The 12,317-nt window shown below is 40.6% G+C and overlaps 1 protein-coding gene across 1 annotated transcript; it reads right to left on the bottom strand.

Moving 5' to 3' along the window:
• Positions 1 to 265: 265 nt before the first annotated feature.
• LOC138897200 (uncharacterized) lies at positions 266 to 1,069 on the bottom strand. The gene is made up of 2 exons (XM_070183161.1): positions 593 to 1,069; positions 266 to 508 (listed from the first exon to the last, which is right to left on the bottom strand). Exons 1-2 carry the CDS (start codon positions 1,067 to 1,069, stop codon positions 266 to 268), a joined length of 720 nt encoding a protein of 239 aa, XP_070039262.1.
• Positions 1,070 to 12,317: the final 11,248 nt, after the last annotated feature.

The raw sequence follows: 12,317 nt of genomic DNA, 5'->3' as shown, positions 1-12,317 counted from the left end.
TCCTCAGTCTTTCAAACAGTTGAGCCAGAGGTTCAACAATCAGGGTGTAATTTTTGGGACCTCTCTCTTCAAAATTCGGGCGAGGTCGGGGTGCATAGGTAGGTCGATTTTGATGAGTGGTAGTTTGAATTGGAGCGTATGGTCGTGGTGGGTTTGGATTTGCATGGGCTCGAGGAGGGTTATATTGAGGCTGGGGATTGTGATATGGTTGTGCGTTGTATACTGGAGCATAACCAGGTGAGTGTGGGGAACAATTGTTTGGAGACTAAGAGGTGTTTCCATGATGGGGATTAGATTGGTAATATGGGACGATTGCTGATACTTCTTCCTTTTTCTTCATTCCACTGCCTGTTGATCCCGATTGGATTGCTTTGCTAGCTTCTTGAATTGCGGCCATGGATTGTACCTTACCGAACTTTATACCCTCTTCTAAGAAATCTCCCATTTTGACAAGTTTGAGGAATTTCTGCCACATCATGCCTATCATTTTCTCAAAGTAAATCCCTTCCTAAGCCTTGATGAAATACTTAGTCAGCTCACTATCGTCCAACGGAGATTGTGCCCTGGTGGCCTCTAATCTCCATCAACGTACATATTCTTGGAATGATTCAGACGACTTCTTCTGCAAGTTTACCAGTGCAAACCTATCGGGAGTAATTTCTATGTTGAACTGAAAGCGATTCATGAAATCTTCCGCCATATCCTTCCATGTCCTCCAGTTTCGCGGGTCTTGGAGAGTATACCAAGTAAGTGCTTCCCCTGTCAAGTTCCTTATGAACAACTTCATTTTCATCTTATTATTTCTTCCTACTCCAATCAGTTTATCACAGTAGGCTCTCAAGTCCGAATAGAGATCACCTATCCCATCAAAGATTTCAAACTTTGGAGGGTTGTACCCTGTCGGCATATCCAAATCAGGATGGATACACAGATCTTCATAGTCAAGACTTTTTCTCCCTCGAGTGACCTGAAGGTTCTTCATTTGTTTTCTCAATGCTCGTAATTTCTCAGACACTGATTCCTCCTCCTTATACCTAGCTCCTCTCCTCATTTCGACATATTGGTCCATTTTATAAGGCACCCTGACAGTGACAGGCACTGTGAAGGTGGGTTCTAAAATGGCATATACGGGAGGAACATATCGCTCATGTGCAATGGTATAGGTCGGGAGTATGTGCTGGTTTTGGTTAGTGGTAAAGGTGACTCTGTCACGAGGAGGGGTGTGAACTGTGTTGGTGGTATTTGATGGGTTTTGTGGTATGTAAGGAGTGCGTATAGGAGTATTTGGTGGGTTTGCTGGGGTTACTGTAGCTATAAACTGAGTGGGGGGGGGGGTCTATAAGGAAGGTGGTCGGGGATTGAATCTAGAGAAGGAAAACGGGATGGTTGTAGGAGCGTTGTCAAGGATAGATGTGGCAATTCCCGGATGTGTTGTACTTCCTCCCTCAAAGATTCCATGTCCTGAATCATCCTGGCCACATGTTCGTCATGCCTCGTATCGTCCTTCTCTAACGATCTCCCCGGTCTATTGGGTATTACCAGAGCATGTTCGGTTGGGTTATCTGTCGTAGACATCTTCCCTTTCAATCTTAGGTTGTACGGTGGTTCCGCCAATTTTGGGTCAACACAAACCAACTTTTCTTTGGGGAATAATAATAAAGTAAGAAGAGAAAAGAAGGAAAAGAAAAAAGAACAGAAGTTAGTTTCATCATTTGCACAAGTAATAGGCACATAGAGCAGTTAGTTTACGTATTTAGGCAAGCGCGTTATCCTAAAATTCGTGGGACCTCTCTGCCAGAGGTAGGCCTAAGTCGCGAATATTTGACACATTCAGATCTGAGCAAAATTTGTTTTCATTGATAGTGTTTGGATTATAATAAGTGGGAGCAGAGGTTACATCATTGTTTCCAAACATTCACAGAATTACATGGGATCAAACAAACTTTCCCTTAGGGAAATGAGAAAGTTTAGGATAAAGATACAAAGTGGGAAAGGGGGGAAATCAACCAACTTCTAGTAATCATCCCTGGATTCATTCCCCATCTTTTCTTCTGGTTCTTCCTCCGGATCTTTTTCAAATTCCTCTCCATCATCATTGAATTCAGATTCTTCATCTGGATCTTCCTCCGGTTCTGTCTCAGACTCTATCAGGATACACTTCACTACTCGGTCATCATCCTCGATGGGTGGCAACATGTGATCAATTGATCTCGGGATCACTTAGTGGTGCATGGAGGTAGTCAAAAGATAGTGTGGCAAGTTCTCATGATAGATTTGCAATGCCTCCATTGCATCCTCCAGCCAGGCTATTCCTTCCATGCTTGGTCGGGCTAGCTCATCTTCTTCGTTAATCCAGAAATTGTATTCCGGATGGCACCACGAGTTTTGACCCATTGGTATTGTGACCAGGTCATTCCACTCTTCCTGAAGCCCTTTAATCCTTGGTATTGGGATCTGCCTATAGTACTCATCCTCATACAGTGTTTTCCTTGTCCAGAGAGGTACATCCTGAATCAACCCGAAATGCCTGGGAACTCATAGGGGTGAGTATGGATGGATGCCCTCAAGTCCTATCAGCTCGATGAAATATTTATGAGGAGTCCTTAGGATTGATCTTCCGCCTAGCCATGACAGCTTCAACTGACCCATTCTCCGCTTATGTTAGTCAGCATCTCTCTCCACTCTTCCTGTCCATACGGGGAGACCCAATACCTCATCATTTCATTGTGGCTTCGAATCATGCTACTAACGCCCACAAAGTAGTCAACTGTGGCCTCTCACCAAAAAAACTGCTCTGTGGCCCATATTTGAAGTAGCAGGTTACAACCCTTGAAGAAATCATATCCCCGGGAACATTCGGATAAAGCCATGAGAATCTATGCTAACACTATAGGTACCAGAGTGGCTTAGAGGTTGCTTCAGAATGTTGCTAGAACCACATGTAATAAGTTGATATTGATCCGTCCTCTTCTTTGCCGGAAAACCAACAGTCCCAGCAGCGCCAAAGAGAAGGTTATGGGTCGGAGACTCTCCCACATTGCCTGATCACACTGAAATTATCCTAAGCACCATTCATAGCTTTCACGATGTCCAAACCTGTCAAATAATTGGTCTGGGATTACCCATCCATCCTCGATGTTTCTATAACACTGGTTGTTTGCTAGAGCCAAAGCTTCAAGAAACCTGTAGCCGGGCATGGTGACTGGTAGTATCGATTTCATCCCTGTAAATGGTAGCTCCGTGAAACTGGTAATTTATTCGAATGTTGGCACTAACTCACAATCGACAAACTTAAACACCACCTTGGCCGGGTCCCAGAACTCTATCAGCAGGCGAGTAAGCACCTTGTCAACTCGGATGTTTAGCAAGGCGATCAGTGCTCCGAGATATGTCCTGATTTTGTCTCCATGTTCTCAGCAGATATTCTTCCTCCATTGCTTTAACTTGTGTGGTGCTCAACACCATATTGATCTCGGGGATGTTTTGGTTGATCTTCCTTTCTGAAATGGGTAGAGAAAAAGGGTTTGATAAGTTTTTTCTTTGGATCCTAAGTGTTTCTTCATGGTTGGTTCTAGGGTACCGGTGACGAGAGTCTGTTCTCCTCCCCCGGCCTAAGATATGGAAGGAGCAAGTGGAATCAATCCATCCGGAGCTAAGGTGCTGAACATGCTCAGAAACTGGGCTAGAGTCTTCTGGAGGGCTGGTGCAGCAACATTTACCTCAGGTGCCTGCCCTACAGCTGGAGCTACTGGGGGCTCCTCTGTAGCAGCTCGTGTGGTTGCTCTGGCTGCACCTCATGAACGTCCTCGATCTCTACCCCGGCCCCGACCTCTCGCGTATATAGCAGGGGGTGGGGGTGCCTGGTCATCAGATCCGCCTGTACGTGTCCTCCCCATCTGTGAGAGAATAGAATACAGAAGTTTAGAATTACGAAGTCAATAATTTCGCACGACAAGGAATCAAAGAAGTGTAATTTTTCCTAACAGTCCCATAACCTCCCGAAGATAAATACAGACATCTCTATACCGATCCGCGGGACTCTACTAAACTTGCTTGTGACTCACGATACCTATGAATGTAGAGCTCTGATACCAACTTGTCATGACCCAATTCTCCCTCTGTAAGACGTTGTGACGGCACCTAGTCTCTATGACTAGGTAAGCCTAACAAAATGCAGAAATAACAAAATGGAAGTAAAACTTAACAACTAACTGCAATAGATAACTAAATAACTGGTAACAATGCCACTTGGCATGTATAATAACCAACACTCTAGTAATACACAGTATTCCCAAAACCCGAAACATTATAAGTCACAAGCTACAGAAGGAAACTAGAATCTCTATACACCAGAGTCTAATAAAAGAAATACGGAAGGTAAATGACACAGGGGAGAATAGAGGGGGACTCCGAGGTTTGTGGATGCGGCAGATGTACCTTGAAGTCTCCATACAGCAGCAAGCACTCTCAGCTAATAGCGGGGCTGATGAGAAGCACCTGGATCTCCACACAAAACGTGTGCAAAAGAGTAACATAAGTACACCACAACGGTACCCAGTAAGTGCCAAGCTTAACATCGGTAGAGTAGTGACGAGGTCAAGTCCGGGTCCTACTGGGGATATAATAATAAGACAAATGATATAATAAAATGAATTAAAATGGGAAATTTAACAGAAAGAATTCATAGAGAAATAATAACACAGCACAATGTGATAGCAACGGGGGCACTCCCAAGATACCGTCTCGTAGTAAAAAAGAAATAAACACTCAACAGGGGGTTTCCCGAGATACCGTCTCGTAGTCCCAAAAGTAAATATGCGAGGAGATCTCCCAAGGTACCGCCTCGTAGTCTCAAAAGTAAATGTGCAGGGGAATCTACCGAGGTACTACTTCGTAGTCCCAAAAGTAAACATGCAGGGAGAACTCCCGAGGTACCGCCTCATAGTCTCAAAAGTTAATGTGTAGAGAGAACTCCCGAGGAACCGCCTCGTAGTCTCAAAAGTAAACACACAGCTCAAACCGATAAATACAATAGTCAACAACAAGATTTCTACAGTTAATACTGATCAAGAACAAGGAAAATCGGAAATCAACTAGGCATGCTTCACAAAGTTCAAATAAGCAGTTAAAGCACGTAGATATGCGATATTAGACTAAACAGGATAACTACACATATTGGAATAGCCCAATTAAGAATGAAATCAGATTAATACTCATTAAAACGGTATAACTCAAATTAAAAGGAAAACAAATTGATACTCAGTAAAAATCGGGTTTTACAACAATATAGCACGTGTACGTACTCGTCACCTCATGTACACGGAGCTCACATATCACAACAGTACCAAAACCTAAGGGGATTTCTCCCACACAAGGTTAGGCAAGTCATTTACCTCGAACCAAGCTCAATCAATCAGTAACAATGCCTTATCCACGAATATCTGACTTCGAATAGCCCAAGTCTAGCCAAAATCAATCACATACCATAAATACAACTATAAGAAACTAATCTCATTAATGAAATCAAAACTAAAGCAAGAAATTAGAAAATCGCCCCAAAAAGCCTTCCCGGGCCCACGTCTCTAAATCGGTTAAAAGTCACAAAATATGAACACACATTCATTCACGAGCCCGGTTATGTAATTTGTTTTGAAATCCAACCTCAATTTGAGGTCTAAATCCCCATTTTAAAAATAAAATCCCTAATTCTACCCAAACCCCCAATTTCCACCATGCAAACACAAGATTTTAGGTTAATATCTTAGGAAATGTAGTGAAAGATTGAAAGAAATTAGTTTAGAATCACTTACCAATGATTTGGGAAAGAAGGGTTCTTTGAAAAATCGCCTCTAGGGTTTCTTGTTTTGAAAATTTGAGAGGATGAACCAAAATCCCGTCTAAGTCCCATTTTGATCAGTTGCAGATGCCGCATTTGCGATATGGGGTTTGCAAATGTGAACCCCGCAAATGCGAAGAAACCATCGCAAATGCAAAGTCTTTCCAATCTCTACATTCATCGCAAATGCGATGACTTGTTCGCAATTGCGAACATTGATCTTCTGCATTTGCGACCAAATTGATCGTAAATGCGACCAAGCCTGCCCCAGCCCCACTTCGCAAATGCGAAGTATTGTTCACAAATACGAACTCTGGCCTCCCTGCAATTGCGACATGGTGATCGCAAATACGAACTTATGCCGACCTAGGTACTCTTCGCAAATGCGAAGAAATTGCTCGCAAATGCGAGCCTGGCAGGATTTGGGATGTTCGCAAATGCGAACACTGATCTTGCAATTGCGAGATCAAAGACCAGTACCAAAAATTGCAGAACACCAGCTGAGTTCTAAGTCTAAACCACTCTGTAGCCTATCCGAAACTCACCCGAGCCCTCGATACTCTAACCAAATATGCACACAAGTCTAAAACATCATGCGAATTCGCTCGCGCGATTATATCTCCAAAATAACACCTAGAACAAAGAATTTAGCAGCAAATAAAAGAAAATTTTCAAGAAATCTCATGAACTTCTAACTTCACAACTGGACGTTCGAATCACGTCAAACCAATTGTGTTTCTCACCAAATTTGATAGACAAGTCATAAATATAGTATTGGACCTATACTGGGTTCCGGAACCAAAATACGAACCCGATATCAATAATGTTAAACATTTGTCAAACTTTCAAAGTCATTAATCTTTCAAACTTTCCAATTTCAACAAAGTCTGATAAATCGGGCTAGGGACTTCTGAATTCGATTTCGGGCATATGCCCAAGTCCCAAATCACGATTCGGACTCATCGGGGCCATCAAAATACGAATCCAGGTCCCTTTGCTCAAAATGTTGACCGAAGTCAACTCAAATATATTTTAGGGTAAACATTTCATATTTTCTCAGTTTTTAACATAAAGGCTTTTCGAAAAAATACCCGGAATGTGCACGCAAATCGAGAAAGGCTAAAATGAGGTATTTAAGGCTTTAAAGCGCAGAATTAGGTTCTAAAACATAATAATATTCCCACCTTGTCTCTACACACGCGCATAATAATATTCGCACTTTGTCTTACCACATGCGCAAACCCACATATATTGCCCCTTGTCATGCCGCATGTGCATATATCAATAGTAACAACAACCCGGTAGAAACTTCGTGAAAACACCCGAAAAAAACCTCCCAACATATATCACGTGCCAAAAACACAACATCACAATGGAATGACTTTCACGACATGTGCCCATATTCCATAACCTTTCATTTAAACAGTGCCAATACCACAACCACACATAGCCCTCAACTCAACAAACTGAGTATAACAACAACAACAACAATAATAGCACGAGAATACGACAAGCAGATTAACTCAAGAGCTTTGGATCACAAAGAAGTAGTAGGACAAGCACACAAAGAATAAACACAATAGGAAATACTAGTTTCAATAAGAATAGCTCGGCCAGGGAGAAATGATATGTAACAAATGATTCCACAAATGTACAATCCGACATCAAGGGAAACAACTTGAGCAAAAAATTCCAAATAAGGATGAGGCCACTACGATCAAGGATAACTAGCTTCATTTAGGGTTGAGCAATTACGAAAGAGGTACAACAAATTCAATTACTGAATAAGCAACGGAAAAGATAATCATAACCTCAATTAAGAATAGACAATTATAGAGGAGATAATAATAATATCAATTAAGGATAAACAATTATGAAAGGATAGCATGAAAATAGAAGAGGCAACAAATTCCGTTAAGGTACACAAGAGTCAAATAGGCAATAAAAGTGAAACATAAAAGCAATTAATTCCAATTAAGATACGTAGAGGTGAAACTATTAAATGGGGAACTTAACATAACAAAACAACTTCATATCTAATGAGCATACGAACCTAAAAGACCTAAAAGGTCAACATTCCACAAATAAGCCCGAGCACGTACTCTTCACCTCGCGTACACAAACTTCACATGACACAATTAGCACCAAAGACTCAATACCTAAGGGGTAGTTTCCCCCACATAAAGTTAGGCAAGATACTTACCTCAAACCACGCTCAATCAATCAATTAGAAAGCCTTAACCCTCGATTTCCAACTCCGTACAGCCTGAATCTAGCCAAAACAATTTCATACTATAAATATAACTATAGGAAACTAATTTAAATAATGAAATAATGATCTTAGCTAAGAATTGAAAATTCACTCAAAAAAGTCGACCCGGGCCTGCGTCTCGGAACCAAACCAAAATTACAAAAACCTAACACCCATTTGATATCGAGTTCACCCATACCAAAATTATCAATTTCTGACCTAAATTCGTCCTTCAAATCATCATTTTACATTGTGAAAGATTTTACAAATCTTTCCCAAATTTCCAAATTAATTCACTTATTAAATGATGAAAATAGCAATGGATTCAAAAAATGTAATAAGATTCGGGTAGAGAACACTTACCCCAATGAGTTGCTTGAAAAACCCACGAAACATATCCCACAACCGAGGTCTACAACTCCAAAATATGAATAAATCCTCAAACCCCTTCGAAATATATGTTCTGCCCAACGCCTTTTGATTTTGTGCACCTGCGCACTCGCATTTGAGAGCAAATTTCTACATCTTTGGATTCCACTTGACAGCCAACACTTCGCACATGCGGACCTTTTTCCACTTCAGCACAATCGCAGGTGCGACGCCCCAAGTAGCTTCTGCGCAATAAGTCGCTTATGCAACAACATTTCGCTTCTGCGAAGCCGCAGGAGCATGCCCATCTCCCACACCTGTGAAGCCTCCCAAGCCCAGGTTTTATCTCTTCCGCTCTTCCATCATCGCACTTGCGCCCAATGGTCTGTAGGTGCGACCACACCAGAACTCCGCCCAACCAGCCTCACCCAAAAATGTTCCAATTGATCCGAAGCTAGTCCGAAACTCATCTGAGCCCCTTGGGACCCCGTCCGAATATACCAACAAGTCCTATAACGTAACATGGACCCGCTCGAGGTCTCAAATCATATCAAACAACGTAAAAACTACAAATCGCACCACGAATAGAACTTATAAATTTCCAAATCTTCTAACTTCTAAAACTCGCGCCAAAACATATCAAATCAACCCGGAATGACCCCAAATTTAGCATGCTAGATGCAAATGACATAATAGAGCTAATTCAACTCTCGGAATCGTATTCCGACCCCGATATTACCAAGGTCAACTCTCGGTCAAACCTCTCAACCTTCCAAAACTTCAACTTTTCCAACTCTCGCCAAGATGCATTAAATTACCCTACAGACCTCCAAATCCAAATCCGGACCCACGCCTAAGTCCAAAATCACTATATGAAGCTATTGGAACTATCAAAACCTCATTCCGGAGTCGTTTACATAAAAGGCAAAATTCCGATCAATTCTTATCACTTAAGCTTCTAAAACAAGAATCCTTCTTCCAAATTGATCCTGAGTTATCCGAAGTCTGAACTCGACTATGCACACACGTCATAACACATAATACGGAGCTGCTCGAGATCTTAAGTCACTGAACGGAGCGCTAATACTCAAAATGACTTGTCGGGTCGTAACAATCCAAGAGCTAGTCTCCCGTATAGAAAGACAGGGCTTCCACAAAGCATAATCATATAACCAACTTAAAATTCACCCAATCCGGAAAAGAGGAGTAGGGCACGGGACGAGTAAAGATGTTTGGCAAGTAAAAAGAAGTATCAAATGGAGGCATTTAATAAGTAAAATCATGTAACAAGTAGAGGCATATAGTAAGTGAATTCGTGTAACAGGTCAAGGCATCTAATAAATAAATCACGTAACAAATAGATGCATGTAACATGTAAGGGCTAATAACAAGTATAGGAATCAATTCGGAATGACATGTAATAGAAGTAAATCAAGTAGAAGCATAAGTGTAACAGTAACAGATAAGGTAGGAACATGGATATAGTAGAAACATGCCAAATAGGAAACACAGAGGTAACTACATAAGGAACACAAGTATGAAAGTAACATACAAAATAACAAACATTAATAGAAACCAAAGTAGAGTGCATGTAAGTGCTTAGCGCTCGAGCAATCATAACAAAAATTCAACTCCCATTATTTTCACATGGAAACAACCAAAAGGCCAATCATATTTCAAATTGCACGACAATACTCATCGTTGCAACATCATATCAATCCGCACGGAAATATTCCTCGTGCCAAATATTGCCCTAAGGCCGCAATCATCATCTATTATTACGAATAAGGAAGCTCAAGTAGCATGATAATAGCAAGTATAAATGGGTGTTCATAATGCTACGGTCAAATTAAGTATATAAACAGTCTCAAAGATAACATATTAAATCATTTTAAGATGCCATACGTTCTAACATGATTAAAACAGATAATTAAGTTCATTAGTCATATAATTAAATGGTGGAAAAGTCAAGGAATCACCAAGTTCCACAAGGCACAAAGAGGCATATAATTCTCCCTCCCTAGCATGAAAATACTGACACATGCATATACGCACATTACCTCGTATATGCATCACTCTCTTATGTAGCAAATAATATCATTTAGTAGGAAAATTACCTAAACAAATCTAAGCAAGAAACGTGCCTCAAACAAGCTAAAACAATACTCTGATAATGCCTTCTCGCGCAAGTCGACCTCCGAACGGCTCGAATCTAGCCAAAAACAATTCAATAACATCAAATAATGCCATATGAATCATACCCAAATGATAAATGATGAATCTTTAATAAAATTCTTAAAGTCAACCAAAATATCAACCCGGGCCCACACCTTGGAACCTGACAAAACTCACAAATTCTGACAACTCCTTCGAATACGAGTCCAACCACATAAGTTTCATCCAAATGCGACTCTGAATCGATCTTCAAAACCTAATTATTCACTTTAGAATAGTTTTGCCAAAACCCCCAAAATGTACTTTCTAATCTTCTAATCCAAAACCTTATAAGATTCCTTGATTTAGAGCCAAAATATCACGACTCAAAATCCCTCATTAGGAGTCGTCATGTCACCTAGTCTCTAAGACTAGGTAAGCCTACCACATACTGAATTAACAACAAATTTATATAATTTAACTATTAAATATGAACCAGTAATTGCCATACATAGTCAACAATCATGTCACGCCACGACCACGGGAAGCGCGACCGGCGCTCAACCGGGATAACCCTGCCGAGCAAGCCTGCAGATTCCCTTTTACCCAAACTCACCTATGAATAACAAGAAGATATATTTTCATTAGACAATAAGGAGACCATGTATACAACACCAATTCACTACTATTAGTTACTTCATTTATAAGTCCCCAAAATGTTACATTACACATCCATAGTTTAGAAGTGGAACATGTTATACAATTACAACATCTTTAGTTTGACCTTCCCAATACCAACATACAACCCACACCATGTCTACGGAGCCTCTAACGGGTACAAAAGAGTACTAGGATAGTGCCGGCAACAAGGCCCCGGATATACCTCAAAACACAATACATGAGAAATAAAAGATACATGACCCCGATATGAAGTGGGGCTCACCAAGTTAGCTGAGTGGAGGATGTACTGCTATCATTGATCGATGTCGCCTGCTATGGAACCATCTGCATTCATTAAAAGATACAGCACCCCCGACAAAAGGGACGTGAGTACATGCAGAATAGTACTCGTATGTAAGGCAGACATAACAACATATGGAAATACTGTAACTCAAATAAGAGGCAAATAAATTACGTCAAGAAACTAAGAAACGACCCATAGCATCACATGTCAAGTCTTATTATACTTACATCATTATAAACTTCTTTTGGGATCAAGCGTGCCCTATGAACTATTCATGGGATATGAAATATAATGTAAAAGTACCAACATGTACAAACAAGGGCAATGGAAGTGTTCACATATTATATTATGTACTTATGCATTTCATAGACCGTCCAAACCGTCCATAGCCTTCTCTTACTATGTACTTATGCATTTCATAGACAGTCCAAAGTGTTCACATATTATATTATACACCTATGCGTTTCATAGACCATCCACAAGTTTCACATATTATATTATACACCTATGAATTTCATAGACCGTCCATAGGATTCACATATTTATATTATACACCTATGCGTTTCATATACCGTCTATAGGGTTCACATATTATATTATACACCTATTTGTTTCATAGACTTTCCATAGGGTTAACATATTATATTATACACCTATGCATTTCATAGACCGTACATATGGATGCATTCATATTATACACCTATGCGTTTCATAGACCGTCCATAGGGATTCATTCATATTAT

Source organism: Nicotiana tomentosiformis, chromosome 8, assembly GCF_000390325.3.
Source record: "Nicotiana tomentosiformis chromosome 8, ASM39032v3, whole genome shotgun sequence".
NCBI classification, from domain to species: Eukaryota; Viridiplantae; Streptophyta; class Magnoliopsida; order Solanales; family Solanaceae; genus Nicotiana; species Nicotiana tomentosiformis.
The sequence above is the reverse complement of the archived record's forward strand: the minus strand, read 5'-3'. Positions and strand labels throughout refer to the sequence as shown.